This window comes from Salmo salar, chromosome 03 (genome assembly GCF_965601325.2).
Source record: "Salmo salar chromosome 03, fSalSal1, whole genome shotgun sequence".
Classification (NCBI taxonomy): domain Eukaryota; kingdom Metazoa; phylum Chordata; class Actinopteri; order Salmoniformes; family Salmonidae; genus Salmo; species Salmo salar.
The window spans coordinates 74,998,925-75,019,249 of record NC_138293.1 but is presented as its reverse complement, the minus strand read 5'-3'; the positions used below and the strand labels follow the sequence as shown (position 1 = coordinate 75,019,249).

The following is a 20,325-nucleotide window of genomic DNA, read 5'->3' as shown; positions in this document are numbered from 1 at the left end:
AGATAGATACGTTACAAAACATTTAAACACTTCGAAGCTAACACACTCTGAATACACCCCGTTCTGGTGCTGAACGTTTTGAATTGTTTAGAGAACTCTTTGAGACCGTGACACCTCTTGAACACGCCGCAGACGGTACGCATCAGGTTCGACATCACTTCCTGTTTAGTTGAATGGCGCTTGCGAACTTTTCATATCGACAGCTAGTAGCTAGCAAGGTAGTTTTTGTTTTCTTTAGCTATCTGCATGAAGGATACATGTTGTATTTTTGGTCTTTTTAAATTATCCATCCTCAGATGCATGCCATGTGTTGTGAAGCTAGCTAACTTACGCCCCTTTAACGTAACTTACTAACTCTGCACTTGTTGTTTGCTTGGTACCTGCTAGTACTGTAAGTTAGTCAGCTGGCAAAACAAAACTAATTTAGCTAGCTATAGCTGTAGTAGTCACACTATTGTGGAGATAATCGTATCACGTAAGTTAACGTCACGTGGAATAGTGTAGTCGCTTAAATATTGATAACATACTTATTCAAAAGCTTCAGTAAATGGTTAGCTAACTAACGTTAGTTAGCTCGCTAACGTTAATAGTTAACGTTAACTAGCGCAGTAGTTAGCTAAGAAGATTGCTTCATTATAGTACAGTAATATATAGACATGTATACTACAAACATGTACATTTAGATTTGTTTTCTCTTCTGTCATCAACAGCATGTCAAAAAGGAAAGTCACGTTTGGGGACGGCGATGGTGGAGAGTTGTTGGATGAGGACGTTCCAAAGAAAAAGGTGCTGCCACAAACACTTGTTCTCAGATCTTAAGTATAGTGCTACATTAATTTTTAACAGCATAGAGTGGGACATAAGAATTACATCTGACCAACACAAATATGCTTTTTGATGTAAGAATCTTTCAGTTACTTGTGTTAGCTAGAGGTATTTGTTTGTGGGTTTTCTATACTGACCAGTTTGCTTTATCTCACCTGGGATCTCGCCAGTTATGTGAGGACGTGGTTGGGCCGGGCTCCAGGTTCAAAGGAAAACATTCTCTGGACAGTGACGAGGAGGACGAGGAAGATGATGGAGATAAGAGCAGCAAATACAACATATTGGCCAGTGACGATGTGGAAGGTTTGTCTTACCAATTTGATTGTCTTCATAACTGAGACCTGGCCCTCCAGTTATTTAAAGGTAAACTCTGAGAAATGGCATTGCCACAAGCAGCACCGCAGATATTGGGATGAGTGAGACGCAAGATTTCCCTCTCACACAGTCACACACAGTATTTGCGCATGTGCATGGGTTCGCCTTACCCTGTACAACGTGGTAGCCACAGGACCAAATCAGCGGAGAAGTTGAGCGTCGCGCTTCAACACTCTTAGCTGTTAGGCAAATTGATCCACTATGCTGTTTAGTTTTTGCATCTGTCATATCGCTGAGTCTACCTGTTAATGTCTAAAAGTGCATGTTTTGTTTTAGGTCAGGAGGGGGCAACAATTGACTGTGACGAGGGAGTTCCCATCACACCCTTTAATCTGGATGAGGAGATGCAAGAAGGGCACTTTGACTCTGAAGGAAACTACTACGTCAAAAAGGATGAGGAGATCAGGGACAACTGGCTTGACAACATTGACTGGGTAACTGTGTCTTTAGTTATTTGATTAGTTGTTCACTGCAGAAATGTCACACACAGTTCAGTAATGTATTTGTCTCGCTCTTTAGGTGAAAATAAGAGAGCAACCTACTAAACGAAAGAAGAAAGGTCTGGCAGCCAAGAGGAGGAGGAGAGTGGAGGATGAAGATGAGGCAGAAGAAGAGAAACAGCGAGAGGAGAAGCAGGCAGACGGTGACGAAGAGGAAGACATGGAAGAAGAAAAGGAGCCAGTTGAGGACCCCCTGGCATCCTACAGCCAGCATCAGCTCACAGAGGCTGTGTTGGAGCTGCTATTACCTGGGGAGACTGTTGCCGCAGGGCTTCGCCGGCTTGGAGGCCTAGGTGGGCGTAAGAAGGGAAAGCAGAGGGAAGAGAACGGGAAAGCAGAAGAAACAAATAGGGATACCGAAAAATTGGACAGGCTCACGGCACTGGCAGACAGACTGGTTGGGAGTGGGGTGTTTGAAATATACCAGCAGACGTATGAAAAACTGGCCTACACACTGAAAGGGAAGAGCCAGCAGCAATCAGTAGGGAAGAGTAAAAATGGGGAGGAGGAAGAAGATGAGCTTGACATGTTTGCAGACAAAATTGACGAGAAGCACAGTGTCAAAGCTCCGGACAAAGAGGATCAGGATGATGAGACAGGTTAGTGAGAGTAAATTGGTGTGCGGTCAGCTGGTTCCAAACCATTTACACTACTATTACAGGTGCAATTTTTGTTGACTTTTGTGATGTATGTGTAAACATATTTTGTTTGTCTTAAGTGAGTGATGAGGTGATGTGGGAGTATAAATGGGACACAGAGGAGAATTCTGAACTCTACGGCCCCTTCAGCAGTCAGCAGATGCAGGTTTGAATTCTATCTATGTTCTATTACAGTATAATGGACAATACATTAAGGGCAGTAGTATCTGCACTTCTGCTCTAGTAACTGTCCTAGGGGTAGGAACATCAACAGTATCTGCCATTCTGCTACTGGTCTGTATTTCTGGTGGTCACACAGTTTATTTTCCATCTTCCCTTGGTCCTGTACCTGGTTATACTGGATAAGGCCAGGCCGGTTCTGTCCAGTAATCCCTATTTTCTGTCTTTCAGGGTTGGGTGGATGAGGGCTATTTCAAAGATGGTGTTTACTGCAGGAGGATTGAACAGGGAAGCGCTCAGTTCTACAATTCCAAGAGACTAGACTTTGATCTTTACACATGACCATGATCAGTTCTTTACTAATAATGTTATGTATTATGTTGTTTCATGTGGACCCCAGGAAGAGTAGCGGCTGCGTTTGCAGTGGCTAATGGGGATCCTAATAAATACCAATCATAGTCTCTCGCTCACACACACACATCCAAATTCTCTGTTATCTGATCTCTTATTGTATGTAGCCTTCCTGTTTTAAAATAAACAAATTGGTATTTTATATTGTCTATTTCTTGTCTGCTGCTAAGCCTACAAGCAAGGTCTTGAAACATTGCTAAATAATTTTACAAAATATTTTTGGGGTTTCTATATAGTGCACAGTGTTACAACATTGGTTTTAAGAGCAGTTAGACAAATATGCTAAAATAATATTTTGTATTACACTGGCTTCTGAACCAGCTACTTTCTGGCTTTCTGATTGGTTCTAATGTACATCACTCGAGGACAAAGACTGCTTTCTGACTTCTGTTGGCCGTCCTTACCTAACAAGATCCCTTCACTAGAATGCAGTTGGTTGAGAGACGTTTATAGCTTTCCTTCATTGGTTAGGTTTTCTGGGGGGGATTTCTTCAATGTGAAAGCTTCCCTCTGATTGGTTTCTTGGTCGGCGTGCCAGTGGAACTTTTGATGATGAACGGACGTTTGTGAAATGGTTAAACTTGGGCGCCGTCCTGCGTCGTGTTTACGTTAAAGATGTCTGTACACAATTATAGAAAAACGTCATATTTTTCTTAGCAAATAATTGGGGCGGTGAGGTAAGTTTACTACTTAAAGTTGGCTTCATAAAATATGAATATTTTTAATGTTTATGACTAACGTTATCGCAGCAGTGCATTGGCTGGCTGCGAACGTTAGCACATTTGCTAATGTTAGCTAGCTAGCTACTAATACTCACCCTACCCTCATTTTGCGTTATCCTCCTTGAAATGATTGCATTCTCCCGACTTTACCAAGCTAACTTAGCTAGCTGACTACCACATAGACCTTAGCCGGCTATTGCATTGAAGTTCACGATATGCACAACACAGATCTACCACTAGTTAACGAATAACGAGCTCTTGTAGAAGTGGCCTCCACCGGTGTACCATCCCCATGACAACACAAATAATGTGCTTTGTTCAAAAGAGAGTGCATGAAAATGATATATTGTCAATAGGAGGCAAAAAATATGCATTTGATCAAATACGGGTAGCTATTAGTGGCTTATTCACGTATTTGTTAGCTGACGAGGTAAAACTAATCAAATCACGTTTTATTGTTCATTCTGGAAAGGTTAAACTGGAAGGTGACCTGTATATGTGTTGTTAGCTGGATGAAAATAAAAGCACAAGCTAGCTAACACTTTCCATTTGTGTACATTTTGCACATATGTTTACTGTGTAATTGTTGAACATATACCATAAGCAAGCAAGCCAGTGCCTACCTAATTTGAAAATGAGATAAAAGCATGTTTATCAAATGTTTCCCTTATGTTGATGTCCAGCATGTTTATTTATGTTGTCTTTACAGAGAAAGACAGATAGGGGGAGAGTGAGGATGTTGATCTAGTTCCCTGACTTGCTCCCCTAAATAGTCTGTCCAATGGAGGGAGATGCCAAGGTTCCCCCAACCCCTTTCTGTAATCTCCCTCACAGCGAACCTCCACCCCACCTTCTCCCTCTTTCCTCCATCACCCCCAGGTATAGTTCCCCAGGCACCTTTTGCTTTCCTCTTCCCCTATTGTATTTATATTCTTGCTTGTTTAAACCCATGTTTTTAACCACCATCGCAATTACTGAGAGCTACTGGTGAAGAGTCCAAACCATAACTGTTCATCTCCCACAGCTGTGAAGATGGAAAAAAGCCTGGTGACAGGAGGAGGAGTGGGCGCATTCAGAAGACACCGAAGAAGCAGGAGCCCAAAGACGCAGTGGCGGAGTCCAGACAAAATACATCCCCTGCCAAGAGGGAGAGCAGTGTGGTAGTTTCATGTTTAAGTCTTAATGGTTTATTAGATATTATAAGCTACTTAAAAGGGTCTTGTTTGGTAATCAGTTAATTCCTCTCTGATCCTTAGATGCGAGTGTCTCAGTCCCTGTCAGTAAAGCTAATGAGAGTTGACCCCCCCCGCAAACAACCGCTAAAAAAGGTATGCAATAAATGTCTATTTGTGCATGGGCCGCTTTCTACTGTATCCACTCTAGATAATCTGTCTGTACATCAGTGGTGGTCGGTGCTGGTTAAGATTAGGGTGGACAATTTTTTATTACATTTTGATGAGCATGGCCTTGTTTCTATTACAGCATATTGGGTCACTGTCATTCATATTCCTTTCACCCAGCTCAATATAACATCGATAGGTTTAGGCTACTACATGATACTTCCACATGATTTTCCCTATACCTATCATGAGGTTGCTACAACGTAGCCGACGAATTAAAGTTTATAATGTAGGTGCACAGGCTGTGCAACAAATTGTAGTTATCAAGGTGACAGACAGTGACACATTAAATACCGCCTTGCACACTTGCCTGCATCTAGCAGATCTTGGTGTAATCATTTGTCCAAACAGTTGCAAACGAGAGTTTCAATTGGACAAATTCAGGTAGGTTTATACATGTTTTGTTCCATTTGCTTCCGTTTAACAAAAGTTTCTCAACAGAGTCAGCGGAATGAATACATCCAGGATCACCCGCACACACGGTTCACTTTCATAGCAGCCACATACAAACAGCATCATCAATTTGCTCGATGTATAATTCCTTCTCCTTCCATCTACGCACTCTCCTCTCACCTTTTCCCTTCGCTGGTGGTCTACTGTTGGAATGTAGCCTAATGGAAGAATGCCGCAAATGCGCTTACCCAGGTGATCAAGATGAAATAACAATAGCCTACGATTGGTACGGCTATAATATTAGTTTTTTAAAAGGTAGTGTGATCAGTTCAGAGGGGTTCCGATCTATGCGCTAGCGAGGGGTGGCGTAAACAGAGGAAGAGTCAGGTTTTTAAGTTGCAAAAATAAGTGATGTATTTAATGTTCAGAATGGCTCTCGGCCGGTTCAAGAAAGGAAACAAAATCCTAGCTCGGTTCAGAGCACTTTACTTACACACCAATGAGCCTTTCGATAATCAAAAAATTTAATTGTCTCTTTTGTGGCATAGCTTGGCATTGACTAGCGTTTACGGGAATCACTCACTCATGTTCTTCATCTTTTAATCCATTCTTTGTCTTTCGATGTCCTCTTCTGTCCGTTTCTGGTTTCTTCGTTCTATATTTCTCCTTATTTCTTTGTCCGTTCCTTCCTCCCCTCCCGTGTTTCCCACTGTTCTCTTTTTCCCCTGTGCGTAATTGCCCCCGTGCCTTCACCTGCGCCGGTAATAAGTTATGTGACATCGGCAGGGATTCCCTGAGTGCCCCCGCCCCTCTGACTCCCATTTACCCCCACACCTCTGGATGGTTCACAGCAGGTTAATATAACTTTTATCTGAGGTTTTTTAATGTACATGAGAAACATAGCCCTACCAATTTGGAAATCATTCTGCAACCCCCCCTTCCTGAGAGAGAAAATAGACCATACGATCGTATATCAACGACATTTGGACAGGACCATGTGTCCTTCCAGACATGGCCCAACCCTAGTGCACTGTGTTTTGGTAGTACAGTGCCCTACACAATGCCGTGGTGTAATCAGTAGAAAGATGTAAATTAATCCTCTTTCACGGTCTGCTGCATCTTAGAGACGCACAGCAAGGAGCAATAATTGGTGTCTGCAAACATGACTGACCTAACTAGCCAGACATCCTCAGTGATGTTTACATTAACAATCAGTTTTATTGCAGATTGACGCTGTCTCTATAAAAGCCATTTTGCAACCAAAAAACAACACATTTTTTGTTGTTGCTTAAAATCTTTAATAACCTATTTATTTTTCATGGTCACTATGCGTGATAAAGGCAGAGGCAATTATTGGCAAAGGGATTACACTATATGGATATGTTTATGATGTAAATATTTACTTACTTTGCAGAGCGGTTTGGATCTCAATGTTGCATCAGAATGTCAAATGTCTAAGTGAGTATGATGACTTACATAGAAGTTCAATGTTTTTTGTGTGCATATGACTTGATTTGTTCAAATGTCTAGAAACTAAGTGTTTTACCATGGGTGGAGAAATTGATTGAGTCAGTGGCTGTTTCCATTAACCTATCAAGTGATTTTTGTCAACATTTACCAAGTTCGCATAGAAAATAGATGCAACATTTGCCTGCTACGGTGCGTTTCCAATTAACTATTTTGTGTCGATTTAAAAACAGCTGGGTGTAATACCGTCACGCCTAAAAAAAATGAATAAAAATGAAGTGGTTGAAGTCTTTCCATTAACCAGTTAGGCAAATTGCGCATGAATAAATTGGTTACTGCCTGTATGCCCTCCGACCATCTGTTTCATGTTTTGTGTGGCCTTCAAAAGCCAGCATGTATAGAATGAAATAATTGACTATTTGCCACATTCTAATACAGCGTTTCCCAAACTAGGGGTCGCGACCCCATGTGGGGTCGCCTGATTTGAAAATGGGGACGTGAGAAACTCTGAGATAAAAATAAATCAAATTGCTCTTGGTTCATAGAACCGGTGTTACATCAGTAACCTCCGATAGCTGCTACAGTGAGGGGGAAAAAGTATTTGATCCCCTGCTGATATTGTACGTTTGCCCACTGACAAAGAAATGATCAGTCTATCATTTTAATGGTAGGTTTATTTGATCAGTGAGAGACAGAATAACAACAACAAAATCGAGAAAAACGCATGTCAAAAATGTTTTATAAAATTATTTTCATTTTAATGAGGGAAATAAGTATTTGACCCCTCTGCAAAACATGACTTAGTACTTGGTGGCAAAACCCTTGTTGGCAATCAGAGGTCAGATGTTTCTTGTAGTTGGCCACCAGGTTTGCACACATCTCAGGAGGGATTTTGTCCCACTCCTCTTTGCAGATCTTCTCCAAGTCATTAAGGTTTCGAGACTGACGTTTGGCAACTCGAACCTTCAGCTCCCTCCACAGATTTTCTATGGGATTAAGGTCTGGAGACTGGCTAGGCCACTCCAGGACCTTAATGTGCTTCTTCTTGAGCCACTCCTTTGTTGCCTTGGCTGTGTGTTTTGGGTCATTGTCATGCTGGAATACCCATCCACGACCCATTTTTACTGCCCTGGCTGAGGGAAGGAGGTTCTCACCCAAGATTTGACGGTACATGGCCCCGTCCATCGTCCCTTTGATGCAGTGAAGTTGTCCTGTCCCCTTAGCAGAAAAGACCCCCAAAGCATAATGTTTCCACCTCCATGTTTGACGATGGGGATGGTGTTCTTGGGGTCATAGGCAGCATTCCTCCTCCTCCAAACATGGCGGGTTGAGTTGATGCCAAAGAGCTCCATTTTGGTCTCATCTGACCACAACACTTTCACCCAGTTGTCCTCTGAATCATTCAGATGTTCATTGGCAAACTTCAGACGGGCATATATATATGTGCTTTCTTGAGCAGGGGGACCTTGCGGGCGCTGCAGGATTTCAGTCCTTCACGGCGTAGTGTATTACCAATTGTTTTCTTGGTGACTATGGTCCCAGCTGCGTTGAGATCATTGACAAGATCCTCCCGTGTAGTTTTGGGCTGATTCCTCACCGTTCTCATGATCATTGCAACTCCACGAGGTGAGATCTTGCATGGAGCCCCAGGCCGAGGGAGATTGACAGTTCTTTTGTGTTTCTTCCATTTGCGAATAATCGTACCAAATGTTGTCACCTTCTCACCAAGCTGCTTGGCGACGGTCTTGTAGCCCATTCCAGCCTTGTGTAGGTCTACAATCTTGTCCCTGACATCCTTGGAGAGCTCTTTGGTCTTGGCCATGGTGGAGAGTTTGGAATCTGATTGATTGATTGCTTCTCTGGACAGGTGTCTTTTATACAGGTAACAAACTGAGATTAGGAGCACTCCCTTTAAGAGTGTGCTCCTAATTTCAGCTCGTTACCTGTATAAAAGACACTTGGGAGCCAGAAATCTTTCTGATTGAGAGGGGGTCAAATACTTATTTCCCTCATTAAAATGCAAATCCATTTTTAACATGTGTTTTTCTGGATGTTTTGTTGTTGTTATTCTGTCTCTCACTGTTCAAATAAACCTACCATTAAAATTGTAGACTAATTTCTTTGTCACTGGGCAAACGTACAAAATCAGCAGCGGATCAAATATTTTTTTTCCCTCACTGTAGATGCAGTTGTAATAAACAGTGGTTTCTGTACATTTTTTTTTTTACAAATTTGGTGAAATCTTTTGAACTGTTTAAGCAACAAAATAATATGACTCCATCACTGAAAGATGCAACTTTGTTTCCCTCTGCAATGCCCACAAGCCGCGCAGGACTCATTAGAACAGAGTGGACAAGACCAGGCGCTAAATAAGACTCGGAGGAAAAGAACATCACCAATGATAGTATTTTCTACAGAAAAGATCATACACAATGATTGCCGGTCTTTTGAACTTCCCAATACCTTTCTGGTGCATTTCAGTCACTTCAAACCGTACTTCCTTCAGATTTAAATAATATGAAAAGCACTGTTTGACAGATTTGTAATAGACTGTCATAGTCCCAATAAAAAAAAAAAGTGAACATTGGCTGTTGATTCTATCACTTTATTTACATGGTGGGGTCGCTCCCCCCAAAAGTTAGGGAACCTCTCATATAATTCTCATGTGCCACTGTGAAACCTACACTCCTGTAAATCTGAAATAATTGGATGGTGAAACTTGCATCCAGCCAACCAGAAAAGCAAGGCGAAGCAATTCAGGCTTTCTTGAAAGTCAAGACCAATCTTATCCTGCAAAGAAACATTATTTTCATAGTTGAATAATACATTTAGAAAAAAGTAGTCATTTAGAATTAAATGTTGAACGGTGCTTTATAGTTGGGTGATGACATCACGTGCCCCGCGTACCTTAAGTTATTCAGCAATAATTTATTCTGAAAAAAAATAATTTCCAGCATTTGTTGCAATAAAGATTAACAAAAATAAAAATCCGGCCCTTGTCGAACGGATACAAATGTTGTCGATCTTTAGAAACTTTCTCCTATAGCTGCTGTTTTTGATTACATGTTAATGTTTTTTTTTGCGGCATTGCTTTTGTCAAATAAACCTGGGTCAATGGAAACCTGCCTCGTGAGATCAGTGATCATGGATGGTGTTGCTCACTTGGCCAGGTTGATCTCTTTTGTGATGAAAAATAGATGAAGGGAAATGGATGGAGTTAACATTTCAGATTAGGGGAAGGCTTGTCTGATTACGTTCAACCTCTTCATATCCCCAACTGTAGTTTAAGGTAGGGGTACTAGTCAGGGAATTATTCAGTTCAGATTCATTCACAAGTATTCATAAAAACAAGCTGGTGGTGCCTAGCCTTAGTTTGGATGAATAATACCATTACACCTAATTGTAGTTTGTTAAACATACCTGTATTTTGTACAATAGTGTTGTTTTTCTCTGTTCATGTGTTCTTTTTTTGTTTCTTTCCATTGTAGGAACAAAGACACGAAAGGCTCAAATAACATAGCGATTCCATCCTCTTCCACATTAACTTTAGATGTAAATACTACTGGCAAGACTGAACATGATTTCAACCAATCAAGCATGGAGGCGGATGAAGAGGTTGGCTGTGTAAAGCCCCCTGGAAGCCCGACCTCTGTGAAGCGATGGGTGATTGGCCCATTGTTTCAGTCGTTTAAATCCAAGATGGCCAGTTTCACACAGATTGTCATGAGTCCCGTCCGACTTTTCAAACCCAATGGCTCCCCACCTGAACCAGATGTAGACGTCTCCTCTGCCTCTCATAGTTCTCACCAACAAGGACCTGGGTATGAGCTAACCTCTGGCACAGTGCAACACTTTGAAGCTGGAAGAGAAGGACATGACCCTGCCTCTCGTAAACACTTAAAGTTCAGCATGGATCTAAAAACCCACGGCACTCCAGAAGAGGATGAGTTTTCTCTTGAGGGGAAACGAAATATGATGCTACCTGGAGATGTGCAAAGGGACACCCGTATGTCAAACAGCTCAGAAAAGGAGACCAATAATAATGATTCATTACCTTGTATGCAGCGTAGTCCTCTACTCAGAAGCAGTATCAAGTGTGGTTCTGAATCAACGGAGTCCCAGTTCAACTCATGCTCTTCCACGTCCTTTCAACCTCCTGACCCCTCAAGTTCCTCATGTGGGTCCAAGCTGTCTCTCATTGTTCAAATGGAGGAGCAGGTGGATTTGACAGGGGCTCACCGGAGACCATTGCGCCGAAAAAGTGTTTTTCTAAATGAAGCTGCGTCACAGAGCAGTCCCTCTGCTGCAATTAACACATCTGAAGCAGACCGCATCTCTAGTTTGCCAGCTGAAGTAGGAATCTGTGAGCCCAAGGCTAAACGGCTTGCCAGAAAATCGTATGTAGAGTACAAAATCTGGGACTGTATTGACAGTGAAACATCTAGTCCATTATCCTCCTCTATCTACAATACTCCTTCTGAGAGTCTATGCCAGGCAGATGATGACAGCATAAAAGCTGTTGGTCTGCCTCAAGACCGAAACATGTTGGTGTGTGGTTCCCAGTCACATATGTCAATCCGGAAAAGCACCAGAAAACCTGTAAACACAACACTGAACAACTGTGCCTCAGTCAGTCAGTGTCTTCAAAAGCAGATAGATGAGTGTGAAGGAAAGCAAGGCTATATGGCAGGCTCAGCAAAGGAAGTTAAGAGGAGATGCAGTGCAACTCCTTTTATAGTGATCAAGAGAGACGCAGAGAAAAAGAAAAGAGTGAAACTGACGAAAAGAGAGCGATGTGAAGAGGTTACAAAAGAAGACACGGTAGATGTTGAGTTAGAAAGTTGCACATTAACATCGGTAGAGCACGCAAGTGATGTAGAACTTGTCCAGCCGGGGGTTGGAAAAGAACCGTGTGCAACTTCTAAATCTCAGTCTCTTAAAAGTAGGGTGCTGCTTCGGGTTAGCCAGAGTTCTACCGTATACATTGAAACCACTCAAAAACCCTCTGAAACACATGTACCTCTGATGGAGGTGATGAAGGACAAAGGTAGACGTCGAAGTGGGCGTATTAAGAAAAATACGTCTCTCACAGTAATGGCCGCTTCAAGTAATGGGAGTGTACTAGAGCACAGTAATGGCAATTTGTGTGACAACAGCATAGCAACCAGCAATAGTAGGGGTATGACCAGTGCCTTGAGTTATGGTGACACTGACTCTAGTTCAGCATGTAATATGGAAATGGTAACTACCATGACAACCGCTTTGATGAAAGAAAATAATGAACTGCCCGTCTCTGAGCAGCACTTGGATATCAAGGGGAAGTGGCCTCAAACGGCATCCAAAAATCAGCAAAAATACATCTGTAAGAAGAGGAAGATTTCCCCAGTGGTTGAAGTGGCGTCATCTCAAAATCAACAAAAGTGTCTGAAGTTGAATGAGATCACTTCAGAAGAGAGTCGTCCACTAAAACCACCGAAACAAAATAAATCCAGGAGGTCTCATAACTCAAGCTCAACCCAACAGCTTGGCACATCTTCAGGGCTAACTGATGTTGGTGCCGATCACTTGCACTCTTTGAAGCCCAGCAAAGATGTCCATGTAGCTTCTAGATCTTCAGACGTTACACAGACATTACAGACTAGCGCAGTGGTGGCTGTCCACAAAGACGCAGGTTGGGGAGCAGAAAGGAGTGGGTCTGACTCTAGCAAGAGCCCAAAGAAGAGTCGGAATGGATCTAATAAAATGTCTGTCAGTGATGCGTTACAGGTGGATAAGAGGTTTGTGGAACCCCTTGGTGGACGTAAGAGAGTCAGGGCAGGTCCGTCCACAGAGGACAATAACGAGACAACTCAGTCCCTGCAACTTAATCAAATAACAGTTGAAGATAAAAAGAGAACTTGGCCTGTGCGAACTTATCCCAAATGTTCAATCAAGCTGAACAAAAATATAGTGAAACATTCTATGGCTATGCAAGGTAATTATGTGGCAATGGACTCTGATGTTGAAGTGTTTTCCACTGCCTCTGAACCAACTAACCTTGGCCAGAACGAGACTGTTGACCAGGTGATGGAGGAGGAGCAGGGGAAGGAGGATGAGTGTTCTGAACTGCCTGTACCCTCTGAGACGAGGCTCAGGGGGAGGGGGCAAAAAAAGAAGCCAAAGAAAGCAGCGACTCAATGTAGGAAGCACAGGCCTGTGATTAGGAAGAGGGGGCAGGAAGAAGAGGAGGAGAGAAATACCGCGATTGGTGAGCAGATGGACTTTTCATTAGATAAGAACACCACCCTTAACAAGCGTCTGTTGCGCAGCTACTCCTGCCCAGAGATCCCTGCTCTCCTCCACCATGACAGCCACTGGACCACCTCTCTGCACGGCAGGATCCTCTCCGTACCCCGGCTCCACCCCGCCCTCTTTCCTCCTGTCCCTACTCCTCCCTCACCGTCCAAACGTCCACGCCGTCATACTGTCTCTAGTGTGGAAATTGAGCGGGAGATGGCTCCGTTATGCCTGCGTAAGGAGGTGTTCCCCTCAAGAAGGTCCTATTCATTGGGCAACCCGTCCTACCACCTGTTACCCAGTGTGCCACTCTCCACTTCCATCTCTGTCTGGGCCTCCTGCTTCCTGTCAAGCCCCCTGGCCTTCCTCTCCAGGAAATTGCAAAAAGGAAGTCTAGCTGCCACTAGTAGTGCTTGCAGTCATGATACCTCCTCTTCCCCCTCCAGTGTTTCCTCTTCCATTTCACCATCCTGCTCTTCTGTACGTCACTTATTCTCCAGCTCCGACCCCTGTGACCTGACCTCAGACATATCCTCTGCTTCAGTCTCCTCCCTTTGTAGGTAAAACACCACTTTGTCATTTGTTCAAAAATACATATTTTCCTTTTTGATTACGGTAGTTAAAAATGATTAATTCCACCATGTTTCCAGTGCATTGTCAAAGATTCCCTTGGAGAATGAGACAAGCCAGCAGCGTGAGGAGGACGGGGAGAATGTGGAGGACAGCAACCGTTTCAGGAATGAGTTCGAAGCCATAGGGATGAGAGAGGAAAAAGCATTGTCAGATTCTGAAATTAAGGTACACTCACCACGTAATATTGAATGTGAACTATGTCATTTTCATATGACATACAGTATGTGATTAGTTCCGAAGATGAGTAGATAAGTCAGTCTGGCTTTAACCCACCTTCACCATGGTAACACTGTGGTGGTGTTTGCACAGTTGGAAACCGGCAAACATGAGGAACGAAGGAAAGTGTCATCCATTCGAATTCGCAAAGCCTTACCCAAACTCCTCCACAACCTCACACCCATGGGCCTGCCCAAGCCTATCAGGTATGTGTATTTGAAGTGTGTGATGGTGTATCTGTGTGTATATGGTAAACTTGCTACTTGTATTCGTAAAATGTGATGACATGGATTACAAAAACCCCAACTAATCTCTTATGTGTTCCAACAGGGTGAAGAAGAAGGAGTTCAGTTTGGAGGAAGTCTACACTAATAAAAACTTCACCAAGCCCCCTGAAAGGTTACTGTTCACTCATGCATCTTATTGTTCATCCTATAGTACATGTAATCATTGTAATGATTGACTGTAACTTTCCTTTCATTAACAACTTCCTTGCTCTGTGTTTGTTTTTATTTCGTCCCAGACGGCTGGAGACCATATTTGAGGTGCCACTCAGTCGACGTGATGGGTCTTATTCCCTCCTTGGTCAGAAGCGCATGAAGCGTTTTGTGGAGTTCCCAGAGGTTGGTGTGGCCAGAAAGCCAAGGAAGCCACTTGTTGGTGCTGGGGCAGGTGGTGGTTTACCCAGGAAAGCTGGTGTTGGCTCTCCTTTCGGAAGGCCCAAGCGCGGGGGTTGCCCCTCTTCTAAAGATCACCCCACCCTCAATCTGCAGGAGCTTGATTCACTTCTTTGCTCCAAGCTTGACCAGCTGGATTCCTGGTTAGCTTTTGACCAGAATATCTGTTGACAAATGCCAATCAAAGGGGTAGACAAAAGCACATTTACAAATTGCCCAGCCCCATTGCCTTCCATCCAACATCAAGCTCGTCCTCATCTTCTGTAATTGTTTAACGTTTTTCTTTTGTGGGGGTGTATTATTTACCTTCCATTAAGTCATTTAAAATGATATTTGAAGAATTTTTGTATTTTCATTGTGTACTATTTGTAGATAACGATATGGAATATACTGTTATTGTAATATTTGATTATCTATGGATGTAATGCATTTTATATCATTGGTTTAGGTCAGTGAGTTCATAAGTGTTTGTGTATTTAAAACTGCTATTATTTCTGCACTCAGTTTTGTTGATAATCTGCATTCTTAATATGCCAATGCCTCAGCCTTTTAATCATTATTAAACACTTTCTGCTTTATTAATCACTTGCTACTGAATCATAACTTTGGAAGCCCACATGCAACTCAAGTCTTTGTGGATATTATCCATTGACATCAATGTATATTTACACAGCAGTTATTGTATGCACATACTTCTCAAGTAAGGATTCTTACTAGCCAAACAATTTTCCAGATGTTAATTCCCAATTCAGCTGTAGGTGCAAACCTGTTATTGGCAACTAACATCGAATGGCAGCTACTTTCAAGATACATTGAATGTTAAGAATTCTGTTTTTGGCCAAATTACAGCTGTAAGAAAATGTTTCTGGTTCTGACAATCACAGACGTCCTTTAATTGTTGCCTGATTATTCCTGCCAATTTTTGCCTTGTATACACATTACATTGTATTGTTTTCTTCACCTCCGGATCATAACTATAGCAAATAAAATGTATATTGTCCATTTTATACATTTTTGTAAAAAAATTCTATGTAGAATTGTTACTTGTGTAAAACTGAACATAAACGTCATGACACAAATGAGTATTTCTATGGAAACATTAGCATGAATATTTTGATCAATGCAATTAGTGTAATGTTTTGTATCATTGTGGATTGTAATATTTGTTTTGATAGCAACATTTAATTGAAAATTGCTAGTATATACAATTTACTTTTCTATTACATCACATGTTTTGTTCTAATTATATTTCTGAAAATATTTCTCGTTACTGTGTGGTTTGTATTGAAAAAATGTATTTGTATGCATTTCTTGTTACAGCTAGAGAGTGACTTCATATTAAGTAAAAGGTATTTGTAGCTATATTAACTTAATGCAAATGAGGCAAATAGCCTGAAAAGGAGCTTAATTCAGATCAAATTGATGTAAATGTATTTTCATTTAATTACAAAATCCTTTAAAACATGCAATGTATAAATATAAAATACAATAAAGTAATGCAATAACATGAATACAGTAAATGTAGAAATGGTAATGTAACCAAAATGAAGTATTGTACATTTTTGGTATTTAAAACCAAAGGCAGTTTTCACTATTACTGTAAATCAGAAACACTGCCCTGATTTAATTATACCTAGTTCACAATCTGTCCTTTATAATTAGACATTCATAGTTAGTTCCTCACATATACAAATAATTTATTTCACAGCTAAATAGAAATCTAACATTGTTAAAAAATAAAGTTGATGTTGCATATCATAAATGGTAAAAGTAACATGTGAAGGTTGAGACAGATGGTGGACATGGGAGTGTTTTGGAGTCAGGCCCCTGTATAGTGCCTCACAGTTTGTTTAGAATTTATACAGGATTTTTTAAATCTGCTGTTTTATACTCATACAGTCTTGGACTCATGTATGTCAGCAAATAAACCGTGTCCATTAAATGCTATATCAAAAACAAGTAGTTATTTTGTGTCCCCTTGCTCATCTCTCGTCTCCGAACCGACCTCTTATTCAGGAAGAAGGTAGTTTGACTACAGTCCTAACTCTAAGTGCTAAAAGTCTGGTTGGGCTACTGATAAATGTCAAAATATCTTAATATTTATGATGTATTTATAGCTATGGTATCACTTGAATGTTAACTATAAACCATTCTTCCAGCGATAAATTCCAGATTGTCACAAAAGGAAGTTAAAGGTGCCTTTGTAAATCCTTATCAGCAAGACAGCCTTATCAGAGTGATACTCAGGAAGGCTGTATACAGTGGAGTCTCCCTGAGTCACTGGAGGTGCTTTTCCATCTGTTCCCACCTCACAGTGTCACGGCGGTCCAAGATCAATACTAAAGAAGTTGGAGCGCTGTCCTGTAGCCATCCTTATGGTACAGTACATCCACCTTGGTGGTTCCTGGGAATTGGTCAGTCTATCAGAGTGAGTAGGTATGACACCAGTACCAATAGTAGTGGGCTGAGAACCAGAATCACCACCCACACCACAATAGAAATGATCCCAAACATTCTTGCCTTTTGGGAATATTGTTGAGCCTTCTCTGGAGTCGTCTTCCTTGCCTCTCGAGCCTGTCATAGGGATAGAGGAGTACATTATAATTTGATATGACTCATATTTTAGATATAGACTCTTAAGTCTAGATGTGCACATTTTGAGAACCAAGATGGTTCCTAAAGGGGCAACACCTTTTATTACATTACAGAATGTTTCCAAAAACAGTTAAAAAGAATAAGCTTGAAATGACCTTGACTGAGTTGACCAAAGCTAAAATGCCAATGCAGGAGAGTCCACAGATGATGCTGCTAATGGCCAGTCTCCTATAGTCCCTGTCCTTGGCACAGGAGGGAACAGTATGGTCATGACCACAGCAGGTGATCACTTGAAGGCAGGTGGTGTCATTTTGGGCATCTGTCATTTCACCTGTCCCTGGGACAGCATTCAGTGGAATGTCCTCCATCGTTGCTGATTGGGCAGACATTTCTGAGGAGAAAAGAGATGCAGCAGAGAGTTCAGAGGATAGATCAAATGCAGAACAAGGGAATACAATTATTCAAGTCTGATAGTACTGTATTATTTGCAGTTGTGACATTGTCATAAAGGATGTAGGATATTAGTTTACTGAAACTAAATTAGTTTGTTTGTAATAGTCTTTCACTGACATGCCAACAAAAATGGTTTGAGATGCTCATTCTCTGCCAGGGTACTTTCCACAGACAAAACACTGCTATGCCCCATGGGATGAGGTATGCATTGCTATCTATCAAACAGGAGCCTGAAGAACTGGAATGATTACACTGTGCAGTGTGCAAGTGAATATATGCCAGAGTAATAACATTAGTCATGGAGAAAGAAAACAGCAAGAGGGAAATGTTATGACTGTATGTCCACTGAGTATACCAAACATTACAAACACCTTCCTTGTATTGAGATGCACCCCAACAAGTTGACTGGATGTCCTTTGGGTGGTGGACCATTCTTGATACACACTGGAAACTGTTGAGTGTGAAAACCCCAGCAGCGTAGCAGTTCTTGACACAAACCTACTACCATACCCTGTTCAAAGGCACTTCAATCTTTTGTCTTGCCAATTCACCCTCTGAATAGCACACATACACAATCCATGTCTCAACTGTCTCAAGGCTTTTTTTTACCATGTCCTCCCCTTCATTCATCTACACTGATTGAAGTGACATCAATAAAGGATCACCTGGATTCACCTGTTCAGTCTATGTCATGGAAAGAGCAGGTGTTCTTAATGTTTTTTATACTCAGTGTATATCACATTTAAGTGTGTTAAATGTCATTAGATACCATCAACATTATCGTACTGCTGTAATGTTAACATGAGAAACCTTTTCCTGTCCCAGTTTCAGACTTGACCTGGTGAATTCCAGTAACTTGATATGTCTTCTTACAGCAAAGATCATATCAATGAATGAAGAATAGTTATATTGTAATAGTCTCTCCCTTCAGTCTTTGGCAACAGAACATCATTGAGGGCTTTTCTTGAGCTCTCCTCATCAACTGATCATAAAGGAGAAGTATTTTAGGGAAATAACTTGGGAGTGTCTGTAAAGTCCTGATTACTCAAAGCAATGAATGAGAGTTGCTAAGCTCTTCTCCCATATGGTCTCATACACTCATTCTCAAAGGGAATCACATACAGAACAACATAACAGCATTTTTGTGGATTAACAAAGCACACAGTTTCTGAAATGAAACAATAGTATATGACACACCATAAAAATATCACAGATAATAATTGACTTACTAGTCCAGGATTGATCTTGATTGGGAAAGTACAGCCCTGTATGCCTCTGTCTACTCTCCAGTCAAACTGAAATCCTCACTTATGACGGCTGACAGAGGTTTGAAGAAGAAAGCTGATCTTTTCTTTGATTTATTTTCCTTTCTGGATTTAGTTAATGATCACAGCTGCTAGTTGGTTGTGGCTTCAGGTTCGTGAAGACTTGAGTTAACATTTCCAAAGGTTATCCAGATATTTCTTGTTTATAATATTTTCTTGAGCAATCTGTCTGTCTTTCTTTTACAGTCTCAGGTTTGGGTTGTGGTCACCATGAAAGTTAGTGGTGTCTGAAAAAGGAGAAGGCTGGGAGCGGATTATAACTCTTTCTTGTGTGAAACCTCCACACCCCTTCACTGTTCACACTTTAATCTCCTCTGTCGTCCCACTCCCTCCCACACGCTCAGGCCCTACCTTTATCTATATCTAACTACACTCTACCTCCACTTCAACCATACTTGTTGGTTCTCCACATTCTATTATTCTATCAATCACGATGTTATGGAATACAGTGCCTCTTAGCTCCTCTTCTCTCTCTCTCTCTCTCTCTCTCTGTGCAACATTCCTGAAAACTTGCATAGGTGAGTCAAAACATGCCTTGCCTTGAGGGAAAACAAACAGCTTGGTTTCATGTACTCTGTCCTTCCTTATCCTCTTCTGTACATGTTAATAGTATCTTTATGACACTGTATTCATGTCTGTCTCCCCCTGTATCCATCTTTTAAACTCACACCTTTAATGCACACTTTGTTTCATACACACACATACAATTCCCAATATTGTTGGTCCATCGTAAGTGAGAATGATTTAGGTAATTGGATAACTATGTGTTGAGACATGCCCACTCTCTCAAGGTCTCTGTTATTGGTCAACTGTTTTGCTACTCTAGTCTAAGTTAACGTGCACACCCTGTTTCAAGACTTCCGCCAAACTACTCTCTGTTCTCTGACCCAGAGGTAAGGAATATTTATTTCAGTACTTGGGGACTACCAGACTGCATTCTTCAACAGTGATGTCACTCAAGCATAGACACACATAACACTCGCACACATGCATTCTGACGCCACACATTCCCACACACACTCACACACACTGCTGCTATTGTCTATTATCTATCATGTTGCCTAGTCACTTTACACCTACCTATATGTACATTCTGTAGCTACCTCAATTACCTTGTGCCCCTGCACATCGACTCAGTACTGGTACTTCCTGTATATAGCCATGTTATATTTACTCGTTATTGTTATAATTTCTTTATTTTACTTTTCCATTTCTGTATCTTTAACTCTGCATTGTTGG

The 20,325-nt window shown here is 41.5% G+C and overlaps 2 protein-coding genes and 1 long non-coding RNA gene across 6 annotated transcripts; 2 read left to right on the top strand and 1 right to left on the bottom strand.

Moving 5' to 3' along the window:
- Nucleotides 1-167: 167 nt before the first annotated feature.
- cd2b2 (CD2 antigen cytoplasmic tail-binding protein 2) lies at nt 168-3,071 on the top strand. 2 transcript variants are annotated; one of them, NM_001146642.1, is given in 7 exon segments: nt 168-218; nt 711-786; nt 996-1,128; nt 1,477-1,634; nt 1,720-2,299; nt 2,419-2,504; nt 2,750-3,070. In NM_001146642.1, coding segments are annotated over 6 exon segments (1,143 nt in total). In that variant the 5' UTR covers nt 168-218; nt 711; the 3' UTR covers nt 2,861-3,070.
- A 100-nt stretch (nt 3,072-3,171) lies between these two features.
- On the top strand, nt 3,172-15,973 carry LOC106601590 (proline-rich protein 14). 3 transcript variants are annotated; one of them, XM_014193902.3, is made up of 10 exons: nt 3,279-3,606; nt 4,361-4,530; nt 4,676-4,811; nt 4,908-4,979; nt 6,859-6,902; nt 10,400-13,747; nt 13,838-13,985; nt 14,130-14,242; nt 14,367-14,435; nt 14,560-15,973. In XM_014193902.3, exons 2-10 carry the CDS (start codon nt 4,433-4,435, stop codon nt 14,882-14,884), a joined length of 4,353 nt encoding a protein of 1,450 aa, XP_014049377.3. In that variant the 5' UTR covers nt 3,279-3,606; nt 4,361-4,432; the 3' UTR covers nt 14,885-15,973. The 3 variants fall into 3 exon arrangements, with proteins under 3 accessions (XP_014049380.2, XP_014049377.3, XP_014049381.2); XM_014193905.3 differs by lacking the exons at nt 14,130-14,242; nt 14,367-14,435; nt 14,560-15,973 and having other exon boundaries at nt 3,172-3,606; nt 10,400-13,743; nt 13,838-13,973; XM_014193906.3 differs by lacking the exons at nt 3,279-3,606; nt 4,361-4,530; nt 4,676-4,811; nt 4,908-4,979; nt 6,859-6,902 and having other exon boundaries at nt 13,610-13,743.
- LOC106601592 (uncharacterized) lies at nt 15,823-19,573 on the bottom strand. The gene is made up of 3 exons (XR_001328035.3): nt 18,991-19,573; nt 17,464-17,699; nt 15,823-17,287 (listed from the first exon to the last, which is right to left on the bottom strand). It is a non-coding gene; the product is annotated as an uncharacterized LOC106601592 (long non-coding RNA).
- Nucleotides 19,574-20,325: the final 752 nt, after the last annotated feature.